At 41.6% G+C, this 27,640-nt stretch overlaps 1 protein-coding gene and 1 pseudogene across 1 annotated transcript; both read right to left on the reverse strand.

Annotated features, from left to right (window-relative positions):
- Positions 1-11,609: 11,609 nt before the first annotated feature.
- LOC136489559 (uncharacterized) lies at positions 11,610-18,081 on the reverse strand (annotated as a pseudogene).
- A 5,135-nt stretch (positions 18,082-23,216) lies between these two features.
- On the reverse strand, positions 23,217-27,030 carry LOC136489560 (protein neprosin-like). Its single transcript, XM_066486155.1, has 7 exons — positions 26,857-27,030; positions 25,820-25,906; positions 25,431-25,676; positions 25,154-25,321; positions 24,411-24,464; positions 24,146-24,292; positions 23,217-23,594 (listed from the first exon to the last, which is right to left on the reverse strand). Exons 1-7 carry the CDS (start codon positions 27,028-27,030, stop codon positions 23,217-23,219), a joined length of 1,254 nt encoding a protein of 417 aa, XP_066342252.1.
- Between the last annotated feature and the right edge of the window lie 610 nt (positions 27,031-27,640).

Below are 27,640 nucleotides of genomic sequence, written 5' to 3' on the forward strand. Positions count from 1 at the left end.
TAATGGAAGACAAGCTCCTCCTTATCAAAAAAAAAAAAGGAATATCGCTGGCGTGCCCCACCTCGGTCGCGCACGAACTCCCACGGGCTACGGCAATGTCGTGATGGCCTCGGCCGTCCGCCTGGCCATGCCGCTGGACTGCTTGCTGTAACGGTGTGGAATGGGCAACCAGCGAGCCCAAAGCCATATGCAGTCCCGAAGCCGAAGGGGACAGCTGTGGTGGCATCTCGACCACCTAGTACACCGCTGCGGCCAATCTTACCGTGACCTCTGATGTTGCAGTCGACTTCAACCTGGATGTTGCATGTTATCAAAAAAAAAAAAAAAAAATGGATGTTGCACATAACCTACTCGATGATATGCCCGTGAGGAATACCCTGGTTCCTGGTAAAAAAATTAATTATGCCTGTGTTGTTGATGTGCTTGCTGAATCATATGGATAGAGATATAGTCATGCTTCCTTGTTTGATAACTTTTAAAGTGCATTTTCAAATGGCTTACAATCTATAAAGGGTTCATAAATATGAAATAATTATGCAGAAATTTATCCGTATCTTCTACAACTCAAACTATTACTACTTTTACAAAAATTACATACCAAGAATATTTGAAGGGCAAAGGTCCCATCACTCTCAGGTTACAAAAGTACTGTCAAGTAGTATAAATAAATTTAATAAAAGTGCACAGAAAAAAAATGTCAGAAAATTTATATTAGTGCAATTTGTATCAGCATTATACTTTATTTTCTCTGTAAATGTACAAAATTATTGATTCTTGATTAACATAATAGCTATATAGAGTTAAAAATAGCTTATTAGCTAATTAATGTATGTTTCAGCCATTTTATTTGACCTTTCCATTTCTGCAGGCTTCATCTTCCCAAGCACAATCCTCTAGAGACATTCAAGATATGGAGATTGAACCAACGGACGATGACTCACACAATTCCAGCAAGATAAATACTCAGGAGATACAGGTTGATAACTTGGTGTGTTTCCTACTCATATATTTAGGCCCGTTCGCTTCGTAAAAAAACAAGCCGAAACATTATTCCGGCTGATTTGTTGTGAGGGAAAACACTGTTCCGGCTGAAAAAACAAGCTGAAAAGACGGATTATAAGAGAAGCGAACAGGGCCTTAAAGTACATGTTACTAGGAGTCTAACAAAATTAGATTTACAATTTTTAGACAGTTCTATAAATATATATTGAGCTTACAAGTTTACAGCATTTAGGAACCAAGATGACACCAAGTTTAGCGACCGGAATGACACATGCGAACAAGTCTGAGGACTTAAACGAGCACTTTGTGAGTTTAAGGAACAAGATGACACAGATGAATAAGTTTGAGGACCTAAACGGTCGATTTGCGAGTTTAGAAACCGGGATGACACAGCCGAACAAGTTTGAGGAATGCTAGTGGACTTTACTCGAAAATAAAAGAAGAAATACACCTGGAATACACTTATACCTATCCTATACAGCCGACAAGATGAATGTAAAACTTAGAAAAATTATTTTTTTCTTTTAAAATATCCAATTACATGCAAATCATTGAACTGGCCCCGTTCGGCTTACCCCATATTTGGCTTGTTCGACTTCTTTTTTTAGCCGGAACAGTATTTTTCTCTCACAACAATTCAGCCAGAATAGTATTTTTCAGCCGGTTTCAACCAAGTTTCAGACCAGCGAACGGGGCCAAATTAGCCTTTTAGGAGCAGTTTTCATATAAACAGTCTCCCGTGCCTTTCATACACAGCCTACATTTCACAACTACTCCAACCAAACGGCCTTCAGCTTTTCTCTCAGCAATTTTTTCATAGCCCACAGCTCATAGTAGCTTGCATGCAACCATGCAGTGAGGGAGAATCCGACCATCTACCTCCAAATTACCATAAAATAATTATAATAATACCAAAAATTGGTTCGAAAAATCTAGAAATTACAGGGAATCATATTTTGGGTGTATATAGTTGCCGTAAAATTTTCAAATGATTATAATAGAGAGAACCTATACATCATTCAAAATAAATACATCTCAAACATAGTTCAATGTAAGTCAAGTCAGATTTTAAAGTTTTCTCTCAATGAATAGTAACTAATTATTTAATTTTAATATTACTAATGATGCATTGAAACTATTTAATAGTATATCTATAAGTCACTTTTAATATTCTTAATGATACATAAAGATTAAATTAATTTTATTATTTTTCTAGTTTAGTTTAAACCTAATATATTTGTTGTTGTAAATTATTTTGATACTTTAATTTATTTATTCATCTATGTTAATTTATTAATATAATTTATAATTTTGTGATAAATATTATATAAATAATGATGATTAATTGATACATTTTGTTATTAAATATTTATTGGTAACTATATCATTTTTATGAGCTATTTTTGTCTATGTTATATACCCACATACTTTAATCTCTACTTGTGTATAATTTTGTAATTACAAAACCATTGATAAAGCAAAATGGCTACTTATTGCCTACAATTCTTATTTGAATTTCTTCACTTGACATAGGATTTTATTTAACATATCCATTATAATTTAGTTCAGTTCGATATTGGAGATTATTAGAAGTATATTTTGATTTTGTTTCACTACGGTTATCGATGAAGTTAGTAGTAACATTCTATTGATGTATTTTGAATTTAACAATATGTACTTTGAGTTAAATTGAGTAAATATCCATATTAAAAAAATCCGTATCTATATTCAAATCTATATATTAATCAAATATGGTAAAGAGTGATATCCAAATCCGTTTCCATGCAAATCACATCCGTGTGTCAGGGTGGTGTAGGATAGTCGAATAGTATGTCGGATATAGGGAACACCATCCGATATGATTCCGACCAGGTCACGACGACTCGACTCCGACTTGGATCGCTGTGCCGCCGCCATATACGCAATCCCGCCTCCCTATATATATACACAGGCGTGCGATGTGTCGGCACCGTACCGTAGCGATCCAATCCAAGAAGCTCTAGCCGCTACTAGCTAGGTGAAGTCGTCGTCGATCGTCGATCGTCGCGCCGTCCAGATCGACTCCAAACTAGCTACTAGCTAGTATAGCAGAGGTAGAGCGCGTAGCAGCAACTATCATGTCTGCGGCCGCGGTGGTCCGGTCCGCTTGCCACGCGCTCCGGCGACCTCTATTTCCGCGCGCCCTCATGGTCATGGAGAGGCAGCAGCCGCCGCCGCCGCGGTTCTCGCAGCAGCCGGCGGAGAACTTCAGCGTGCGTCGGTTCCACAGCTCCGATTGCACCGCCGTCGGAAAGCCCGCGACGGCGACGGTAGAAGATAGCGCCTCTCTTAAGCTCGACAGAATAAGCCGTAGGTTGGATGAGCTGATCGTTGCGTTGGAGGAAATCGAAGAACTCGAGCAGGAGAGAAGGGGCAGAAGAGTGTTGACAGGCACTATCGTTGCTGGAGTCCTAGCTGCCGTTTATGTAAAGAGGCGTTTCTTTGGCCGGGCTAATAAGGAGGAGGATAAGGAAATATGACTGCGCGCCGGGGAAACAATTAAGCTTGTTTTATTTAGGGCATCGTGATTGTTAACTATATAACCTTTGTAATCGCTTAGGTCTGATTCTACGTCTTGTCGTATCTCTACTACTATTATTATTAAATAAAGGAATGGGTATTTTTTTCCATCTGTTAGTGTGTTCCACCTGCGTCCGCCACCTATGATATGTGAACCAGCACACTAGCCTCGCCGGTCGGCGTGAGTCACATTTTTTTTCTCGAAAACGTAGGAGAACTACGATTTATTATATTTAGAAAAAAAACATGAGTCACAACTCACAACCCGTTCACCTCCTTCTCATCTCTCAACTTTGTCTCTTGTTTGTCTACTTGAGCGGTGTAGATCCTAAGTGTCTGGTCATGCCGTCCTTCCCGATGCCGCAACGTGGGCATCAAGATGAGGACACAGCACCACCGACGATACGCCACACATCCAAGCCAACCACTACCTCCTGCTGGTATTATTCACCTTCAAGTACATACTCCCTCCGTCCTAAAATAAGTGTTTATATCATATTGAGCTCTTTTACAGTGGTTGGAGGTATTTTTGGTTCCTCTTGGTTTCTAAGCAAGTTATTAACTCTAATTAATTTTATGAGTGGAAGGTTAGTACCTCCACCCTCCCCCCGCAACCCCTCGCCCACGCGCACAGGAACCCGCATGAGGCGAGTCCAAAAGATGCGAGACTGCCCGCCGCCGCCTCGCCCTTGCACTAGCCCTAGCTGCCGCCGTGCACAAGTAATTTTGCTTTGCTTTACTGTTAGATCCGTATATCAGGGAAAAATTTCAACAACCAGCTATGTGCTAACCTTTCTTCTTCTTTTTTCTAGATGAAGCATGTGTACTCAAGCATCTGTAATGTAATGCAAACATGTTGGTTCCTTCTTGTTTACATTTTTTGACATTACAGTACAGATGCTTGCTGCTGCTACTTATTAATTTTGTTCACTAGAGTAATGTTAATCAAATCTTCCCCTGAAAAGAGGGATGCTGAAAATACCTGATGCTGAATGTGCTATGCAATCAAAGGCAATTTCTTTATGGGAGGGAACATTTCAGTTAAATTTGTCTTCACTTATAATGTTAATCAAATCTTCCCCTGTAGTAGTTGCCTTGAAGCAGGGTTTTTTTTGGCAACCTTTAATAGGTGTTTGTAATGCCATTGAATGCATATTCACTCTACTTGTCAATTTGTGCCTATTCTCAAGTGTATCTTCATTGAAATCGGTGAGTTCACTCGTAGCCTGGGAATCCATAAACTGTATGATTGGATGTTATCGTACTTTATCTAGTTCACTCACAGCCTGGGAAATTGCTATCTTACATCCAGTTTGGACTCTGAATAATTGCAATGCTGCATATATCTTTTTAGTGAATGCATCCTTTTGCCTTTTGGGTGTCGAAAGGATCAAGATGTCCAAGAGGGGGCGAATTGGGCTAATTCTAAATTTTTGCAATAATTAAGCCCTACACTTAGCCCATTTCACCCTGCCGGTTTGTTGCTAACCGGCGGTGATGGCCCGTTCGTATTTTATTATTTTATAATTTATTTTAATTTATATTTTTTCGTGGGATCAGGTTTCGCTTTATATACGTTATGTAGACGACAGGTCCATCAATATTAAACATTACAAATGTTACGGTTACAATTCAAATGTTCTTATCCAGATCTCGATCCCTCAAAATAAAAAAGAAATGTTCTCGGACTTGTTACAATAATCTGGCGAGCCGCTCTGGGCCATACTGGTCCTTGTACTTCACGGATTGTGCAATGGAAAATGGTCCATCTTTTTCCAATACCTCGGCTAAGATGAATTTTGCCAGCTCCGATTGTAGTGCGACGATCTCCATCTCAGTAGCCTTTCGTGCTTAAATTTCTTGCGCTGTCGTTCAAAAAAGATGATATCCAAAGAGGAACAGTAAATTATTTTGTTGAATTATTAACAGACATAAATGAAATGGAGATTATACACACCAACTTATCGGCTTCTTCCGATTTTCCGCCGATGTAGCGAAGCATTGCCCACATTACATAAAACTCGCATTCATTGTTTCCTGCCGGCTGTGATAGGTACTTTCCCTCCATTTCGACAACCTTGAATGGGACCGGCTTCCCACCGATATGACTTCTTCGAACACTGAGCAACATTAAAAGGAGAAACATTAGAAAGCGGGTATGTGTGATTAGAAAATAATATGTTATTAGGATCGCTTACTAATTCAGCACTGACACCAGTGCATCTAGATGATGAAATGGTTTTTTCTTCGAGTCCCACACCTCGAGTAGATTTTTGGCAAGATTAACACAAATAAAGACGAAATGGTTGCTGCAATCACAGAATCCTAATTATCGAATAATCTTAACGAAAAAAAGCATAAAATTAAAAGCCAAGAACACATACTCGCAGTTGTAGGATAGAAGTATGTGGATTTTCTTCTTCATTGTGAATTCGTCGAAAACAGCAATCAATCTCTGTTTCAGGTCTTCCACATCACATCCATAGAGGCCTAGACATGTCCTCTCATTGACTCGCATGGGGTCCAAGAAGCCTATATAATCCCATTTGCTTTTTAGAATGCAAAATTTTGCTATACACCTACATAAAATCATGGGAAGTGCTCAAAAGTTAATAATTTGTGTCTCGAGAGAGTAGTTAATTGTAATATCGTGCGTGTAGGGTACTTATATAGTCCACAACGTCAACAGTTGAACATCGAGATCGCGTTTCTGGTATAGTTGGAACAATCACTCCCACTCGACATCGAACTTCTCTTCTTCAGGATAATTGAAAACATGTGGCGAACGAATAATAACCTCAAAACCAAAGCTGTCCGTCTCTGTTGCTTGAGCCATGTAATATTCATGTAAATGGCGCATATATGTTGTCAGATTTTTAAACTCATGATCGGAAACCAAAAAATTGCCCCTTACATACTTCATTGCTGGTGTTGTCGTCCCTTGTATATCATAATAGATGGTCGCGGCCTCTTCCATGGTTAATTCTGGGTTGTCTTCGACGTACTTCTGTATGTTCCTTAAATCTTTATTGTGTATTTCTTCGTCTCTTGTTGTAGCGTATTTATTCTGTGTTTGCCTTTCGAATTCGGACATCAACATAAACGAAGGCAGTGTGGCATAGAGATTGAAGAAACTAATACAATCTTCCTTCTTGACGTGTGCTGTAAATTTTTCTTCCATCAAGGAGGTAATGCTGCCACTGAACGGCCTTTTTTCTTTTCTGTTGGTCCACTTTGGGAGCATTAGCGACCGAATCCAAGGACCTTTTCTGCGACTGCGAGGATGTCCTTGATCTTGTTTTGCACTGAGGTGGAGGAGGAGGAGGATGACGACGAGAATTCTATTTTCCCGACGCTGATGAAGATGGAGTCGGACGAGGAGGAGGAGGAGGAGGAGGAGGAATAGAAGGAGACCTTTGTCTTCTCGGGGGTGATGGCTCCGGATGAGGAGGGGAGTGATCTCTATTGGGAGATGGTGAGTTATCATCGCGGGTGGGCAAAGACTCGCAGTCGTCCTCATCATCAGAGGACAATTGGTGGTCAAGCTTAATGAAGCGCTTGCGCCAGGCCACTTGAGAGCCCTTGTTATGACCAAGTTTCGGTCTGTCTTCCGCTATGGGGTACTCAATGGGTATCTTGTTATACTTCTTATCAAGTATTCTGTCAATGGTGACGCGAGCGTACCCTAGTGGAATTGGGCGGCCATTAATTGTCTCGTCTCCCATAGGCCAGGCCTGGCCGAGCGCCACCTTGTCCTTTGTCCATTCCTGATGGATGTACAACCTGACATTGATGGGTTCAGTGATGTCGTCCACCGGATGAGGCACATTCGCACATTCGCCTCTTCTTCGTCGAGCGGGGTCGATCCGCAGCTGCTGCGACCCCTAAACTGTGGGCTAAAGGCAGTAGGAGTAGGGTTTTGTGGTACTGCTGACCCCTTGTTCAGCAAAATTTGCTCGACTCACGCTTCAATGGTCGCCTCAATCTATGCTTCCATTCTGTCTTCCATCTCTTTTAGTCTCCTCAAATACTCTGTCTCATGTTCCTCTCTACCCCTCGAGCGGCTCCGGTAAGTGTTAGATTCTTGGGGGAATGCTAGTTTTCAAGGAACAACACCGGTTCCTCTAGTGCGACCAGGGTGCTCCTTGGTTCCGAGTGCTTGGGTGAGCACGTCTTTCTCCCTATTAGAAGTGCGAGTCCCTTGCCTCACCTCCTCAGTTACCTGGGAGATCCTCTAGATGAGTTCACCCATGGGTAGATTTGAGGAGCTAAAGCTCCCGTCCTCGATGTGCCGTACATTCCTCCCCATACAGTATATTACCGATCTGGGCTCCCAATCGGCGGTCTCAACCTGAACACCTTCCTCCGCAAGGCGATCCATCTTTTGAAGTTCTGCTTCAAATTCTGACATCTTTTTGGCGTAGCCACGAGAGCCGAGATGATGAGGATTCGTCGCTTTCTATGAATTCTCCTTATTATTCCTGCTCAGTTCTAAGTACTCCTCGGATAACCTGTATTCCTTGAAAGCCTACCAGAAGTCCTTCTGCTTACTAAACTGTCCACCATCGAAATCTGGCTCTTTATTTTGGAGGACAAAATTCTTGTACAATGTCCCCTTGAAATTCTTGAAGCATGTTCCCATGATTTCTTTTGCTTTTTTCTTGACTAACTCCCTGTCATACTCGGCTGGGAAAGTGAAATACTCTGGGATCTTGACATCCCATATGTAATCCTTCTCGCTTTCGGGAACCCTCCACCGGTCATCATCTTTCCCAATCCACTTTCTATACTTAATTGGGATGAAGTCCCTAACAAGTAACCCGAGGATAGTCTTATATTTGGTCAAAGCTATAGGCGGTGAGAGTGGATCCCCGAATTCATCAAACTCAGTAATGTGCCAGTGTGCATTCCTACCAACATTAATCTTTGACACGCCTCGCTTGGATCTGGCCTTCCTGCTACCCAAACCCTCTGGCTCCTCGGCCGGCGGAGGCTCCTGCTAGAGACACCAAGTAAGGTATGACCCTCTCAATTGATTAGCGTGTGTGGCTACATAGTGACATGATACCAAAGTTATCTGGCCATCTTGGTCATTTTGACCCAGATCGAGCAGGCCGGACGGGGTCCATGGCTGCTCGTTCTCACCGACCTGATTGACACCGTCATCGTTTGTCGGATCATGCGGCTCTCCCGTCCCAGCGATATCAGCCGCTTCTTGTTGCCGATCAGTTCTTCGGCGACGGGGTAACAAGCGATGATGAGTCATGGCTATGACACGATCGTGGTTAGTTTTGGCCGCGGACAACTACTAATAGCATATGTTCATATATATATATAATATGTTTAATGCAAAGTCTAATAATAAGTCCACATACAACAAAGTCAAATAATAGCATATGTTCACCTAGAACAAATTCATTGTTTGATTGACCACATATAACAAAGTCCACCTACTCTTCTACGAAACTAAGCCTACATCAACTTCTAAATAAGAAAAGTGATGACAATAGCCATAAATAAAAGCATGACATCTTTCCAAGACCAAGGAGCAATTCTCCTAATCTTCACATCTACGACGGGTGGCTTCTCTTCGATCTCCAGTGCCAGCGGATGGCCATGGTTTGCATTCATTGGACCATAGTAGGCCGGTTGCCCATGGTTTGCAAGGTAGGCCGGATGACTATAGTAGGCCCTCAAAGCTTCAACTTCTGTGTTGTATTTTTTGTGCAAATTACCAGGGTAGCGATTGACTTGAGCATAGCAATCTTCCCAGGTTCGATAAATCCCAGGCATGTGACCAACATGCACTACATACCATGCCATGGTTGCCTATACATTTAAGTAAATTAGGTTGTCATTCAAACATGATGTATTCTTATACAATTTAATATATTTACGAATAACACACGACCATTGTATAGATAGGAGTGTTTGGAAAATAGCTATTCACGTGCCTTAGTAATAGTTGTTAGATGTAGGAAAGATATAAAGAATATTTTTTATTCGTTAAAAACCAAATGATGATTTAGAGAGCCACTTTAATACTTTTGGATATACTCCTAGAGATGTCTAAGAGTCTTTAGTCTCACTATAAATCCTCCAACCATCGGCGCAAGGTTCTTTCACAAGTATCAGTGCAGGTAAGCATCTTTCCAAATTAGTGATACTTTGATCTGAAACTTACATGGTTGGTAGGGGCAAATATGCATATCATACTATCCCAGGAAAGTGACATGCAAAAACTCATAATAAGATAGGATTGTTGGAAAAATATTCCCAGTTTAATGCACAAGGCTACATAACTATGTATTACTTGTAATAAGATAGGATTGTTGGAAGAGAGGAGGAAGAAGAGGACGTCTGCCGTCTTTTTGTGCTGTAGGCTTATTACCGTCGGTTCTTGGCTAGAACCGACAGTGATATAGCTAAATCACTGCCGGTTTGTGGCTTGAACCGACAGTGATAAGTGCCCGCCAAAACACTGCCGGTTCAAGTTACAAACCGGCAGTGATGTGGTCCTTCACTATCGGTTTTAGTCTAGTCCCAATTATTTTCTCATTTTCAAGCTCATAACCGACAGTGAAAATACATGCAGTAATATGCAAATCTGGCGTAGTAGCGCAGAGCACGACGGGTCACGCCTTAACACGGTCCTAACTAAAAGTGCAGCACTGTCAATCGTCCTTCCCATATCGTACACTTGTTCGGCCTGCTGTGATTTTTTTTAGAGTTTTAGGGCATAGCCCCAGTCTTTCAACTAAAGACAAAAGACGGTTTAACCGTTTACAGCGGCATTCCACTCGGAAAGAGTGTTTAAACTTTCAAATAACCCAGCCAACTGGCCACAGACCCACGACAGGAACAGACTTGGAAAGACGGAGAAAAAAAGCCCTCATTACATAAGCCAACACCTACAACCTGACCAATGACCAAAGAGCATGCATGGGGGTCTGGGTGAACGAAACGGGCCCGGTATCAAATTAAGTTAAGAGGGTATATACGTGCGTGATGCCTGCATCCTCTACTTGCCAAGATGCACGGGCCGGGTGCGAAAATTGATTATATCACCAAAAGACGAGATGCAGCGAAACGGGCTAAATTCGCTTTTCTTGTCACCATCTGCCAAGCAGGCCTTGCCGGGCCTCGCAGGCGTATGGCTACTTACCCATCGCATCATTTAGCCCAGCGGTCCAACCAGAAAATAATACGGAAGACATTCCTTGTTTCGTCAACGGCACAAAAATTGTTCCATAGAGAAAGAATGTACTCTCTAGTTTGGAAGAAACATTGTTCTTATAGAGAAGAAAGAAAATGTTAAATCAGTGAATGAACAACACGCTCCAGCTGGCAAGCAAAATTGCTCAATGGGGAAACAAAAAAATGCTTGGTTACCAAAAAAAATTCTTGGTTTACTTTTATGCTGCAGAAATGAATCAGTCACATGTGTCTATTTATATTAATGAACGTGTCAGGAAGATGTCTGTGCTTTAAATTAAAAGAATTTCAATTTTTACCAACGCAGTTATGGTTCTTTCCGGGTCCACCATAGTAGATGTAAGTGCCCCAGTTGCTATTAGAACCATTCTGTACATTATAGCAGCCAGTTGTGAACTTAGCAAGTCCATACTGCCTGGTGATTTGAGATTGTTGGACGAAGCTACCACTTGGATGTTTCTAATATAACTGGCCTTGCTGAAACCTTCCTCTAGGAAGTGTCCACTACCCATCTGTGTAGAAGTTTGGATGGTATTAGGTGAGTACACCTCGCCTCCCCACATGATAGAGGAGGCACTGTCTGCCGAGTAGGAGAATATGGATGATGGTTAGTAGCCCACAACATAGCTTCTCACTTACAATCGGCAGGTCTTCTCCTTAGTTGCTTGGTTCATTAAAACAAATGAATGGAGTGTATATGTAGCACCGTCCCAGCACTTTATTTAAATTTTAACACCAGAACGGCAAAGAAACCCGTTCTAACGATTATTCTATCCATTATATATAAATTTGATTGGAGCCGGCATAATATGCTTGCTAGCTTATGATTCTTGTTACTGCTGCAGCTCCACGTACGGCAGGAGCAGCGGCAGCCCAAGACAGGCCCCCCTGGTCTTGTTATACTCCACAAGCCTGTCCACGTCCGGAATCAGCCCCTTCACAGCGTCCAGCGCGCAGAACCGCTGTGCCCACGCCACCAGCAGCGGCGTCTTGGTGGCGTCGACGACCTTCACCCCGCAGATGGCCTCGGTGGCGTACAGCCATCCAAGGTGGCCGCCGAGCACGACGTCCACGAGCCCCAAGCTGTCCCCTCCGAAGAACGGCTTCCCCTTGGAGCACTTCTTGAACGCCTGTTCCAGCGTCTGGAGAACCGCCACGACTTGCGTCGCCGCCTGCACCCTCTCCTCGGCCGTCCTGCCTCTGAAAATGGGTACCCACGTGCGGTACAACTGCCATGCAGAAAGAATCGGTGTCGTATGAGAGTGAGGCAAGCAATTGGTGGTTTGGAGAGGGTGCCATGAGTCCATGACTGCTAGTAAGTACCATGTCGTCGACGTAGGAGGCCCAGAAGCGAGCAACCGGACGGTCGTAAGGGTGAGAGGGAAGGATGGGCGCGCCGGCGACGTTTGGGAAAGCCTCGTCGATGTACTGCACGATGATCTGAGACTCGCAGACAGGCTTGCCGTCGTGGATGAGCACGGGCACCTTCTTGTGCACGGGGTTGGACTTGAGGAGAAGCTCGCTCTTGTCAGAGAGGTTCTCCTCGGTGTAAACGTATGAGAAATTTAGACGTAATTATCCTCAACTAGATGATTTCAAATTAAAAAATTGTTAACTACAAAGTCGCATAATTTTTTTAGATCTACGACTTTCATTTTGATTGTTTCTCCATCCGAGGACATTTGAAAAATTCAAATTTAAAATTTTAGAAATTCAAACATAGTTTTCCTTGATAAGATAACTTTAAATAAAAAAATTGTCAACTACAAAGTTGCATAACTTTTTTAGTTCTACAACTTTTATTTTGGTTGTTTCTCCATCCGAGGTCGTTCAAAAACTTCAAATTTCAAATTTGAGAAATTTAAAAGTTGTCAACTACAAAGTTCTACAACTTTCAGTTTGGTCATCTTTTCATGTGACTTGGTTTGAACAATTCAAATTTTAAATTTCAAAAATGACAATTTCAAACAAGATTTTTTAACAGCAAATAATTTGAGCTGCAAAAGTCATCAACAACAAAGTTGTAGAACTCATCAAGGTTTACAACTTTTATTTTGGTCATTTCTCCATCCGACAAAGTGGTAGTAAACATTGTTCACAAATGACATATCACTTGTATAGTTTCGTAAACTATGCGAGAGATTTATGAATTTGTGAATAATGTATACTATCACATTATCGGATAAAGAAATGACCAAAATAAAAGTTGTATATCTTGATGAGTTCTACAACTTTTATGTTAATGACTTCTTCAGTTGAAATCATTTGATGTTTCAAAATGCTATTTGAAGTTATCATTTTTGAAACTCAAATTTTGAAATGTTAAAAAGAAAAGATGACCGAAATATTAAATGTAAGAACCCAATAAATTAATAGAGCATGATTTTACAAAATTTTAGGAAAAAAATCAAGTAATTTGAAGTTAATACGAGGGATAAAGACTAATTACAAGTTTTAGCCAGAGATTAAAAAGATAGATCAGAGTTCTTCAACCATTTAAAAATTAAATTTCAAACAGCATTTTGAAACATCAAATGATTTCAAATGAAAAAGTTGTAAACAGCAAAGTTATATACGAGATCTACAACTTTTATTTTGATCATTTCTCTATCCGAGGTCATTTGAAATATTTAAATTTTAGTACTTAACTTTTAATATTCAGCGTCTATTTCAAATTATTTGTAGTGACGCTAGGTTATGAAAACCGCCACTATAAATATATTTTTACCGGCTGCTTTCTTAAGGCTATCGCTAGTAGAAAGCATGTATTTTTAGTGTCGATAAATTAAGAAAACAACCAGTAAAAATGAATTTACACTGACTGTCACTACACCACAGCCCCAGAATGGTGATGCACCATTGGTTGCTATAGGTACAGCGACGCACTATCGGTCGGTATAGATCTATGCCGACACTTAACTGCTACCACTGAAAGTGGCGTCGGGATAGGGTTATAGCGACTGACATACTTTTAGCGACCGATAGTCTGACGAAATGCTGAAGCAATACCGACCAACTAGCTGATGGCATATAGTAGTTTTACCGTCCAACGGTTCAAGGCTAAAGGGATTTATACCAACCAACAATCCAACGCATAGATCACATGACGCAAAAATACATTATTAATCTCACATTAACCAAATTACAGTATTCTTTTAGACATGAAACATACAAGGTCACATTCAACATGAGACACAAAATCGAGTCACAATGACATAGCTTAGATTTCATTCATGCCAATTGGTACATGTAATAGTCATGCTGGGTTGCACACCTCACAGTAACATGAGACACCAAATTATAGTATTCTTCACAACACACAAGTCTGGCTTGCACACCTCACAGCTAACATGCCCAAGGAGTTCTTTACAAAATGTTACATCATCCAAAGCAACTAGCATCCATCCCCAAGCAGTTCTTTACAAAATGTTATATCATCCAAAGCAACTAGCATCCATCGCTGTTTCATCTCCATCTTACAAAATGTTTGATCTACTTGCTGACACAAAATAATCACGTTACATCTAGCGCCTTCCACCTGAAAAATCAAATCATATTTTTCAGTTCCAACTTGTACTGTAGTACTTTGTTCTGTCAGATGCAACGTTCCAATTGTGCTTCTAGTAAACTGTTAATCTCACCAAGGCGTTTCTAACTAACAGAGACATTGATGGTAGTTAGTTGAAACTGATAGTTAGTTCAGCCAAAGATAAATTTTGCATAATCAAAACCATTTTTTGAGCTATTGCTTTGTCTATCATAAAAGGCAAGATAAAGTTACTAAGAGTAGCCATGAGCAGTTTTCTACCTGTCACTAAGATGGACTTGGCAAATCCATTGTTCATTATCTAACAGTTGTAACAAGTACAGGCCTGTGGTGACGTGGTCAAATTGCTATTTTTAATCAATCAAATACATGTCGAGGACACTTAAAAAGAAGCATAATGTTAGTGAAAACACACTGGCTTTTTTCAATCTGTGGACAGGGAGAACTCATTGGACCAACGCCACCGTGTCATGGTTTTGAAGAATATATGCAAGAACTATTTCTCATTTATGAAACAATTAATCTCAGATTAAAGAAAGAAACATAATATCATCCTCATGCTGATTAAAATAGGCTTGCACTAACTGCTATTTTTTGTAGTAAGCAAAACTACCATACAGCCTTGCAAGCCAGAGACACGTCTAAAACTTAACAAAAGCAGGCATCACCGATATATGTAAATAATGTAATTTATTACATTGCTTTTATATGCAATAGCTGTACTCTTCATGGCTTTATATCGCGTACAAAAACAAGCAGGAAACTTTTTAGGGATTCACAGTTGCTGGCATGGGTTCCCTTTTTCCTCATTCCGATGATTCAGGGTTATTAACTTAGTTCAGTGGGTGAAAGAGGAGAACAACAAGGGGGAGTCAGCCTTCGAGATAGGTCTGGGACACAGGTAACGTTTATGGTTACTGAAGCATCACAAATAGCAGTTTGATGAATGTAAAATTCAGAAAGAAAAAACAGCCCAACAAATACATTTAGATGGCAATGAATAAGAACAAGCAGTACCAAATTCTTTTGATAGTGTGTTGTATGCATAGCAGGGTGTGTTCAGCATCACAAATTGCAGAGAAAACCCATCATGTGATGTAAAGTGTGACAATGGGTCTAGATAACTTACTCCAAGTAAGGCTGTATATTGTCATAGTTGAACAAAACATATCTATGGGCTTGCAGCCATGTCTTGTGATCTATACTCACTATGCACTTTCCAGCCAATCCTCGACCAATGCTACGAAAGAAAGGAGTTGTACTACAATCTTCATTTCTAAATTGATGGCTAGTCCCATCATGTAAGTAGCGAGAACAAAGTGTAAGGCATTCTGTAAAATTAGACCACTCCATAATTGATCCCTCAGGGTGACTTTTTGTACGAACAGAACCCTTCAATCTCATCAGATACCTATACACATAAATAATAGGCACATTGATAATGTCATAAAACTAATAGGTACCTAATTTAGTTCAGTAGTATGCCTAATTAAATTACCTCTCCACAGGCCACATGCTGCGAAAATGAACTGGTCCAGCTATCTTTGCTTGAGCAGGAAGATGAACCATCAAGTGTACCATGATATCAAAAAAGGATGGAAGGAATATAGTTTCAAGAAGGCTCAAGGTTTCAGCTATTTCAACCTCTAAACTTTCCATATCACCTATTCGAATGACAGGGGAGGAAAGTTTCTTGAAAAAATTACATATACGGATCACTGCAGCACTCACAATTTCTGGCAATATTTTTCTCACACAAAGTGGAAGCAAGTGTTGTAAAATAATGTGGCTCTCATGACTCTTAAGCCCAAATATCTTCCTCTCATTAACATGTACATTATGACGTATATCAGATGCATAACCATGAGGAAACTTCACCCCTTTTAGTACTTTACAAAATAATTTCTTCTCATCAAGACTCATTGAGTATGGTGCTGGTGGTAAATAAATTTGGTCTTCCACTTCAACAGGGTGGAGATCACTTCTAATACCAAGAACTTGAAGGTCCAAACGGGAATTCAAATTATCCTTGGACTTCCCATCTATGCCCATGAATGTATTAACTAAGCTTTCACTCACGTTTTTTCCTATGTGCATGAAGTCAAAATTATGTCGCAACATCAAATCTTTCCAATATGGCAGTTCAAACCAAATAGATCTCCTTTTGAATATGACCAAAGGCTCTCCTTCCTTGCGTCTCTTGGTTGCTGGTTTCTTTCCAAAAGGATCCTTCAAAAAAATGTATTAAGGTCTTTAGTGCACTCCAAAACCTCCTCCCCAGAAAGTGGAGTAGGTGCTGCCCTAAACTTAGTTTTACCACCAAATTTATTAGCATCAAACCTAAATGGGTGATCTTCAGGCAGGAATCTGCGATGACCCATATAACAAGTCTTGGTACCATTGCCAAGTCTAAGTGAACATGTATAGCTGTGGCAATCAGGACATCCGGCTTCACCGGATGTCACAGACCCAGACACATAGCCTAAACCTGGGAAGTCAGTAATAGTCCATAATACCGCTGCCTTCAACTGAAAGAACTCACCCTTCGAAGCATCATATGTTCTAACTCCCTTGGTAAACAGATCTAACAGATCTTGAACTAGCGGCTGATAATAGACATCCATATCACTACCAGGAGCATTTTTCCCAGGAATCAACAAAGAAAGGATGAAATTTGATTTCTTCATGCACATTGAAGGTGGAAAGTTGTAGGGAATACAAATACCAGGCCAAACGCTATAGCTAACATTCATGGTTCTAAATGGATTAAAACCACCGGTGGCAAATGCTAGATGGATATTTCGACTATCTGCAGCAAAATCTGGATGTTTCTTATCAAAGTCTTGCCATAGTGGTGAATCTGCAGGATGCCTAAGCAGACCATCCTTTTTACGGTCTTCATCATGCCATCTCACTAGACTTGCTGTTTTAGAGGATAGAAATATCCGTTTTAGACATTTCTTTATTGGAAAGTAGCGGAGAACCTTTTTAGGAACCTTATATACATGTTTTCCATCTAGGCTCTTCCTTACTGATTTCCACCGAGAAGCCTTACATTTTCGACATGAATCCAACCCCTCGTTATCTTTCCAAAATAGAATGCAGTCGTTATCACAAGCATGAATACTAGTGTATCCGATTCCTATAGATTTCACCAATTTCTTAGCTGCATGAAAGTTTCTAGGCAGTGTCGAACCCTCTGGTAGTGCATCATTAAGTAGATCTAGTAGCAGGTTAAAACTCTTATCACTCCACCCTCCGAGGAGTTTGGTGCGGAGTAATCTAATTTGGAAACGCAGTTGTGTATATTTCTTGCTATTAGGGTATAACTCTTTGCTAGTCTCTGCTACTAACTTCTGAATGGCAACTAGCTCCTCACAGGGTTCTAGGTCTGAATTGTTGTCATCAAAATCCCCTTTATCATCTAAACCAGCAGCTAAGTCCCTAAGCAAATCAGAGATGTTATCATCTTCGTCAGTCTCCTCCATAAGTTCAACACCATCATAGTTTCCACGATTCAGAGAAGAGCTAACTTCTCCATGTAAGGTCCATGTTCTATACCCTTTTAGAAACCCATCACATATCAAATGCTCACGTACTTCACTTCCCTTCCTCCAAAATGAGTTAACACACTTTCTGCAAGGGCATAGTATCTTGCTTCCTACCGCTGAATTCTCAAATGCAAAAGCTATGAAATTGTTCACCCCTTGTTGATATATCTTGGTGTGCCTACATGCAGTTTTTAAGTTAATTCTCATGTTAACTACAAATAGAACTTTCAGTCTTTGTGAAATAAGTCTTTGTACCTAGCATCATTATCGATCCATGATTTATCCATTCCCCTTTGTGAAAGATCAAGTAGCTTTAGAAATGAACTATAAAATAAAAAAAGACCATAAGCAGCAAAGAAGCTACATACTTTGACAATCCTTCTCATATCCATGAATCCACAGAACAGTTTTAATTTAAACACGATTGTTGTGTTCATGTCCACAACAATATTAAAAAAGATGGCCTACAGAAAGAGGATCATACCAGTACGCACAAGAAGAGCAACTGCCAATGTTGTGGCTGTTCAAATAATCTCCAAAAGATTGCAAGTTGCCCACTTCGGCTCTAGACTGGGGTAGACAGACCTGTGCAGATTCTTTCAGCTACACGTCCAACGCACCATGACAGCTGTAGTGTTAATACACATGACATCAGATCAGTACATGTATAAGTATGTTGAGACATGAATTGCAAAACAAAGTAGTGCAGTAAATTGATTATGCCAAAAAGATAATAGTCTGCATTTATATTTTCTATTACTTTGCACAGGAACTTATATATAGGGTGACAAGCAAGAGTAATAGGAAAAATTGAGATCGGGCTACTGCCCGCAAAATCATATCATCATTTAGCACATCTGGTCTGTCAGCGCGTGTGTGCCATGACAAAAACCGATTTTCAATGGAGGTATGTAGAAATGTATAATGCAAACATATTGGTTATCAATAAACAATGTTATACAACTGAATCATGGGAAACACTGGGGATAATACTATACGGCAAGCTTAAATGTAAACACACACATTATTTATATACATTTCTATAGATGTAGAGGATAACACTATATGGCAAGCATTGAATGTAATAGCAGGAAGACATACGTACGTTTCTATGGGGAACTGCAGCTGACAGGGAGCGATAAAGGGGTTTCTACAGAACCTATTGAATATTAGATGATGCCCTGTCTGATCTGCAGAACCTCGAATGGCACCAGTGTACATGAGCAAATAGGGAAGTTTTATGGCACAGTCTCGACTTCAAAGAGTTATGTGTGAGACGTGAATAGAAAGCATGTCCATTTGTCACTTTAGATTTGATATCTTTGCAATATGCTGCTGGATTCCAGCTATATATACGCTATCACTGCTTTTTGATTAATAAAAAAAACAAAAATGCAGACTTAGGGCGAAGAGTAGCAGACATACACGAGAGTAGCAGACTTACAAAAATGCAGACATGTTCTTCTAGGGAAATGATGAAGAAGAGTAGTCCACACCACACGCCTACCAATCGTCTCTTCTGGAACTATCGCTCCTAAATAGAATAGTGTAATCCAGGTGCAGATTTGGCAAACTAGCGTACAACGACGGGGGGATTTGTGTGGCCGTATGTAAGGGCGTTTTGGAGGAAGGGAAGGGAGGATTTGGTTGGACCTGGCAAGGGCGCGGATTTGGGCTGCCGTGCAGGGTTGGCACGCGACGCGAATCACGCGGCGGCGGCGGTGGCAGAGTTGGGCGGCGGAGGAGTTGGGCGGTGGCGGCGGCTGTGGAATTGGGCGGGCGTGCAGGGATTTGGTGGGCGGTTGAGCTGAGATGCGGCAACGAAGTTGGGCGGCGGCGTCATCTACGGATTTGGGCGGGCGGGCAAGGATTTGGTGAGTGCGAGACTTGCGGTGGAAGCGGCGGCAGATGAAATCTGAAGATGCACCTGAAGACTGAAGCGACCAAGAGTTAGGGTTTAGAAAGATCGTATTTGGGCCCAACAGTTTTGCCGCGAATGGGCCCTGTTTCATTTTTAGTCTCCCGCGAACCTGTCTTCTTTTATTTCCACACCGCGCGCCAAAGGCACGGCCCTATACCGACCGAAGGTGTGTCCTCTATATTGATCTAAACCGACCAACTGTTTGACTATATAGGTAAATATCTATACCGACCGATGGTTTATCGCAACATGTACATTTACTGACACTTGATCCGTGGGCTAGCTATACCGGCCGACGGTTCAACGATATTAGTATATTTATAACGACACACATGTGACGCTATATTAGTGTTGTGGTGTAGTGGGTTCATGATCTAGACCCACAAGTTTTATTTCTAGTGACGCCTATACATTATGAACCGCCACCGGAAAAAATGACCACCACCAAAAGAAATCGTCGCTGTACTAGTGCAACATGCGCTTTTATCGCAATATCTCTTTGCTGAGGTCGCGCTTTGCGGTGGCCACGACATCGACAGCAGTCACAACTTCTCGTGGGGAACAGCTGTGTCGGCTGCACCAGCAGCACCTCGCCGTGCGCGGGGATGGAGCAAGGCATGTAGCAACGGGGCCGTGGCTCGCAGCGAGCTAGAACGGCGCGGTGGGGGATGGAGCGTGGTGCGGCGACGAAGGGGGCACAGTGCGGGATGGGGGCGCGGCGCGGGATGGAGCGTGGCACTGGAGTTGGGAGCCGTGCAGCGCGGGATATGGTGCGCAGCGGCGAAGACAGCAGCAACGAGCACACGGCGCAACAACATGCAATTGGCGAGCACGGGAGCAATAGATATTTTTGAGACAGACGAGGAGACGTACAGAGAAAAAGTAGACCTGTTGGACCAGTAGCCTGCAGGCCCGGAAAACGCCGTGCGGACGGACGCTCTTGAGCATTACTGAAAAGACTACGGTACAGAGAAAACCATTGTCCAGTGGCGTTCGTGGTTCAAGTTGAGTTTGAGACTGAACGATCGTGGTGACCGACTGAATAAGCTTCGGAACTTGCTGCAGATTCAGAGATGAAGAAAAACATGCTCAGCTAGCTCTTGTCATCACCGCTCAAAAGTGATTGATCAGGCCAAGCAAACTGGATGCGGGCCGGATGCCTAAATCGATGCTATCACTAAAAGGCCCAAAAGCAACGAAACCGGCCCAATTTGCCTTTTCATGTCATCTGTCATCAAGCAGGCCTTGCTGGGCCTCGCAGGCGTATGGCCTCTTAGCGAGAGCATCAATTAGACCAGCGGCCCAACTAGAAAATATCTCAGCTGTGAAAGCGTTGTGCTGAGCCTGGGCGAGCTAACATTTCCTTTAGACAAGGAGAAAATTTCTCTTTTGACAACAGAAAAAGTACAGTTTTCTTATTTGGCACCCAAACTCAATTTCTTTCCTATCTATTCTCGTCTCAAGTTTTTCTTTCCTATTTGACACTTCCGTTAGTTTGGAGTTATAACGGTGTTAAGTCCTAGGGACACTACTAGAGAACAGACTTTAGAATGATGTCCCAATTTGGCATTAGTCTCGGCATTTTTTTGCCCCCGGGACTAGAGAGACCTTTAGTCCCGGTTGATGTCTCCAATCGGGACTAATGGTCCCTGCCCAACGACTACTGCTCTCGGCACAGTGGCAGGGGACCTTTAGTCCCGGTTGGAGACACCAACCGGGACTAAAGGTGGACCTTTACTCCCGGTTGGAGCCACCAACCGGGACTAAAAGTCCTCCAACCTTTAGTCCCGGTTGGTAATACCAACCCGGACTAAAGGTAGACCCTTTAGTCCCGGTTGGTAACACCAACCCGGACTAAAAGACCCTTTAGTCCCGGTTGGTAACACCAACCGGGACTAAAGGTCCCCCGATGAGTTAGTTCAAAAGGAAAGCATCCTATCTATTGTTAGATGTGTTGTGTAGGTGGGGTGGTAAGCTACGCGCGAGGCAGTGCATGAGGTCTTGGGTTCGAATCTCACGGGGCGCAGCGGTGGGAGGCATTATTTTTTTTAAAGCTGGGAGGATCTTTAGTCCCGGTTGTGACAAACCGGGACTAAAGAACAACACCTTTAGTCCTGGATTGCTAGTCCCGGTTGGGAAACCGGGAGTAGAGCTAGTTCCCAACCGGGACTAGATCTCATTTCTGTAGTAGTGGGAAAAAAACCGCTTTACCACTGTCGTTTTTCTTTCCAGTTATTTATTAACATGCTGGTTATTGCTATCTTGTTTGGACGTTTTACTTTCAACGGTTATATTTTCATTTTTCAATTGCTTCTGTAAAATAAAGGAAGGAGCATAATCTTGTAGTTACTTATAATTATGTTGAGTTCAATATCAATCATTTAGGTACATAATACATAACAATAAAATAGGACTATCTGAGCAGATTTGTTAGTTTAGCTACGTATCGCATGCATGAATGTGCAGATAGCTAGCTTCTTCATATATTTTCTCATTCTTGATGACGACACGCGCGTCTCCACTAGCTCATGTATAAATATACACACGCTAACTTTTCTCTTCTTCTTCGTGTGATCAAAGCATCAGGGAGCTGCAACCACGTACAACAAAATAACGCATGTATGGACACGCATCTTCAAGTAACTGGCTCGCTTACTTTCTATAGTACCATGCACAAGCTAACAGTGGCTTCACAGCAGCCCTGGCTGCGCCGGACCTGGGCGCGTAGGCCCTGGCCGCGCCCGGCGTCTAGAGCCCCTCAACCCGTGCCAGCTGCCCCTTCCCTTTGCTCAAAGGGTATTTCAGTCTTTTCCTGTTGTCCCACTAGGAGATTTAACTGTGTTTCCTCACAGAAGTAACAGAAGTGTCAAATAAGAAAGAAAAACTTGAGACGGAGATAAATAGAAAAGAATTTGAGTTTGAGTGTCAAATAAGGAAGTTGTACTTTTTTCTGGTGTCAAATAGGAATTTTTCTAAAAAATGAGAGTGAGACCCAACAGTTTCTTTCTTTGGGTGGAACATTTACCTTTTGTTTTTCATTGAATATATTATATATCTTTTCTTCCAAACTAGGAACAGGAAGACGAATTGTTTGATGGGGTAGGGGAAAATAATCTAGTTTGAAATAAAGATTATTCCATAAAGAAAGGACAAACGTTCTAGTTTGAAAGAGATATTGTCCTACAGAAGAAAGAATATGTTAAATCAGTGAATGAAACAGCACGCTCCAGCTGGCAAGAAAAATTGTCAATTGGCCTTTTTCCAAAAAAATAAATAAATCAATTTGTCCAATGGTGAAACAAAAAATGGTTTGCTACCAAGATTTTCTTTGTGTATTTGTATGCTCTACAAATGAATACAGTCACATGTATCTATTTACTATTTACTCTTCAAGGAGATGTTTGGGCTCGAAAAGAATAATTCAATTTTTACCAACGCAGTTAGGGTTCTTTCCGGGTCCTCCATAGTAGATGTAAGTGCCCCAGTTCCTATTAGTACCATTCTGTACATTATAGCATCCTTGCTGTGAACTTAGCAAGTCCACATTGTCTGGTGATTTGAGAATGTTGGACGAACCCACCACTTGGATGTTCCTAATATAACTGGCCTTGCCGAAGCCTTCCTCAGGGAAGTGTCCACTACCCATCTGTGTGGAAGTTTGGACAGGGTTAGGTGAGGACACCTCGCCGCCCCACATGACAGAGGAGGCACTGTCTGCCAAGTAGGAGAATATGGATGATGGCCAATAGCCCACAACATAGCTTCCCACTTGCAACCACCAATTGCCCCCCTTGGGGTCCTGCAACCCACAATTTACGGGAAAATTCAGAAAATAGCTAGGTTTATGATAAGGCAATATATTTATAAGTCCTTGAGTGCTAAAATCATGCATGCACAAAAGTCAGAGTATATCGCTCTTCGATGGGAGTGGAAGCACAAACATCCATAACTTCAAATAAATGCTCTATTAAAACATATTTCATGTATAATATAATGAAATTAATATGATTTTCTAGTTGCCAGTGATTTTAAACTTTTTCAAAGTTAAAAAAATTAACTTACAGAGTCAATGTAAACTATAATTTAATCTCCTAAGGCTAAAAATAAGGAGTATGTTAGAAGAGCCCTTGCTCAAAAGGCTAACTCAATAGTGTTGTACTATTTGCGAACAAATATGAAACAGGCACAGGTAACACAACGATCCTAATAAGCTAGAGCGACCATTGATAGCCTGGGCTTAAGTCCGAAGGCAGATTAAGGAAGGACACGAAGCTGCTGGCATAGATTCTCTGTGCCCATTCACAATTTTGATTTTGAATGTTTGTAATGTGAAAGGTTTTTGTATTTTACCTTCCAGATTAAAATATCGATGTCAAATTGTGAGCCACCATAACTGGAGACAGGGGAGATGCTGCCACCGATTGCAAACTGATTGTTTGTCTGGATGAACCCTGGGCAGTTTAGGTTGTAACATCCTGTTGTTTGGTATCCATCACGCTACAATATTCCATAACTACAGAAAATTAGTATCTCTTTATGCCATTCCCTAGCTTAATAAAAAGGACCTCTATTAGTACTAATGAAAGACAAAACAGGGATATTGTGTTTTTCTTACAGTCCAGTAGATGAATATTCTAGTATTGCTATCCCTATAGAGCTCCGGATAAACCTGCGATTTCGTAGAGAGCACATGACCATTAGCCACAATGAAAGAGAGCAAGTATAGTAGGATGCTCCTTAGAGCAACCACGATGTTGTTCAAAAGTAGTCCATAGGCATTAGGATCATATTGTACTGTGATCTTAGCTATCTAAGCTTTGCAACCTAAGGTTTATTTATTATAGGTGGAAGTGAGGCACGAGAGATTTTGAGGTACGGTTGTCCTTTGGTGAAGCAAACAACAACAATACTCATCATTATATTATCTAAGTCCTGTAGACAGTTTTTTTCCCTTTATCTGCGTGAGACTATCTAGATAAAGTGTCACCACAACAAAAAGGTACTATGGGCGGTTGTGCAAATTAGATCCATTTGCTATTGTTTCTGATAATAATTGTGTCTGCCGAATCGATAGTTGGATGTGTTTTGCTGTTTCTTTTGGAACTTTTAGGATTGATCTATTTTTGTAACACATTTGTGAGGACAACCTAGACACATATAAGGACACGATCTTCTAAAAAAATTCATGCTGTTAGCACAACTCATGAAAGAAAAAGGTTTGCATGAATCAATACCTACTCTTGATCCTACTCAAGCTCTAGCTCTTTCAAAAGCACATAATCATGGAGGATGAAAGACAGCTTTTAATAGAACCTTTTATGAAGATGGGTTTAATAATGTTTCTCCTTGAGGTCTTACCTGCCATCCTACTTCAATGGTATTGAGGTCGTTGTTGCTATAGGACCCCTTACTAATCCAGAGTTGGGCCAAACTGAAGTCCTTGTTCTTCGAAATTGTTGGTTGCCACAAATTGAAGTTGGTTTTGGTTCCATAGTACTTATCCTCCGGTGCTGCAGCTATGGCATACTTCTCAATGAGAGAGCAAGAGTCAAATTAAATGAGAAATTTCATAAACACTAATAACAATAAATGATTAGTACTGATGTGAAGGTGATTCATGAATGACATTTTGTACCTTGTGGCCACTCGTCACACCGGGCTTGACAGGGTCATCGACAGAAATGAGTTTTGGGATGCTCCTGGGCATCTTCTTGCCATATCTCCCAATGGAACTGGCCCTCAGGACATCCTCCTCCTTGATCCTTCGAATTGGTATGGTGTTCTCAGGGCACTTGCCATTCTGATGCCATGTTTGGGTGATTGGACGGGCCGAAACTTTGGAGTCATCATGCAAGCCTTTAGGGTGGTCAGAAGGCCGCATCTGAAAGGTGGCAAAGGAGCACCGTTGAGTGATGTCATGATACATGCACATATGTATGTTTAATGTGTTGGCGGGAGGCACTGCAACTAGGCTGCACCGAACATTGAAACGAAAAAGGGAAATGCTCCTGCAGAGAGAGGAACCTGGATAGTATGGTTCTCGAGGAGAGGATCATCAAATGCAGGTTGTTTGTAGATGTCTACACAGTCTATGATATCTCCATCTGGGCTCTGTTAATTTGTCAAAATCAGTGGTCGCAACCAGGTAGAAATTAAAACAGAGAAGATTGTATGTAAAATAGCAAATGACAGAAGCGGTTGGCCTTCTCCCCTCTATATATAATGGTCCCCTCTATATGTACCTCAACGCTTGCAAGAGGAGCCTTGTTAAGCTGCCTGAGGAGGTCAAGCACTTAGGCTATGGGCTATGTTGATTACGTAGTTAGAACAATTTGTACATGTTCTAGTAAGACTCATCCTACTTAGAGTAAAATATATTAGGTCTAAACTTAGGCTCCGTTTGATTTGCTGGAGCTTCTCCAACAACTCCAATCAGCTCTCCAACCAAACACTCAAAGCTAAAATGGTTACATTAAGAAAGCTTCGTGAATCATGGTGATTGGAGTTGGATGTGGTTCCATGGGCCCAGCACGTGGCCGTTGTCCGATTTACCCTGGGAATGTGGGGAGGGGCCTCCGGGCCGGCGCAGGGAGGGGCACAGAAGCCGGCACAGGGAGGAATGGAGTGGCTGGCATGGGAGGCCCCTCCGGGCTGGTGCAAGGCGGGCGGAGGAGGCCAGCATGGATAGGGTGGAGAGAGTACAAAAATTCGGAAGAAAAAATAATGAAAAAGAAAAAAGAAATTGAAGAGTTGATGTTTCACCATTTTCAACAACCATAAGAGTTGTTTGACCAAATATTTTTCTAACTAAAACTAGAGTAAAAAAAGCTGCTTTACCAGAGAAGCCATATCTAGAGCTCTATGCTAGACCTAAAGCTCTACTAAACAGACCTTATTATATTTTTACCATTCTATCTCTGTCTCTAATGCATCAGAGAAGTAGATCACCGATCATATATACAATCGACGTGATTTCGCCCCGACACAAACAAAATCATAAACCAAAATCTTTGACAAGGAGACTAGAGGAGCCAAGCAATTGTGTCAACATATATATGTACCTCAAAGCTTGCGAGATGAGGCTTGTTGAGCCGCCGAAGGAGACTATGCACCTGCTGCCGCCGCTGCACCGACGTCCCGGAAGTCTCTGCCACCACCGCCGCCGCCGCATCCTCCAAGAAGAGAAACGCGAGAGCCACCACGAGCGCTACCAAGTACGCTCGCGTCGCTGCCATTGAGCCCGTACAGTGCATATGCACGGAGGCAGACGGGATATGAGAGTTGAGGAGGAGGCTGAGCGAGGGTCCCAGCGTTTTAAAAAGGTTGAGAGCACATGGAGACGTCTCCAAAAGCCTGGCTTTGGCGTATTTGGGGTTGTTAGAGTATTTTTTTTATACACTTCACATGTGAAAGTTCTTCAAGGTGCATCGGAATCTATCTTTGGGGTATAAGAGTATATTTTACACACTTCACATGTCAGACTATTTTTTTAACACGCACGCTAGGACAGTAATCAGAGGTCAATTTCAGACCAGGCAGCCACTTTTCCTTTTTGGATAAAACAGTTTCTAAAACTTGTCATTTTTGAAATCATTCACATAATTTCTCTTATGCTAAGGCCCCGGCCCTTTAGAATGACGGAAACTTTCCTGTTTCCTATGTTTTTCCTGTGAAATAAACTGATTTCTGTGAAATTCATGTACAACTCCTGTGAAATTCCTACGTTCCAAAGGGAGCTAAATGTTTGTATCAACAAAATCATAACCATAAGGCATTACAATTGAATACAAATCCAGTGGTTCACTTTTCTATAACAAAATCTATATCTTGTAAAGCTATTTTTGG

Source organism: Miscanthus floridulus, chromosome 10, assembly GCF_019320115.1.
Source record: "Miscanthus floridulus cultivar M001 chromosome 10, ASM1932011v1, whole genome shotgun sequence".
Lineage (NCBI taxonomy): Eukaryota > Viridiplantae > Streptophyta > Magnoliopsida > Poales > Poaceae > Miscanthus > Miscanthus floridulus.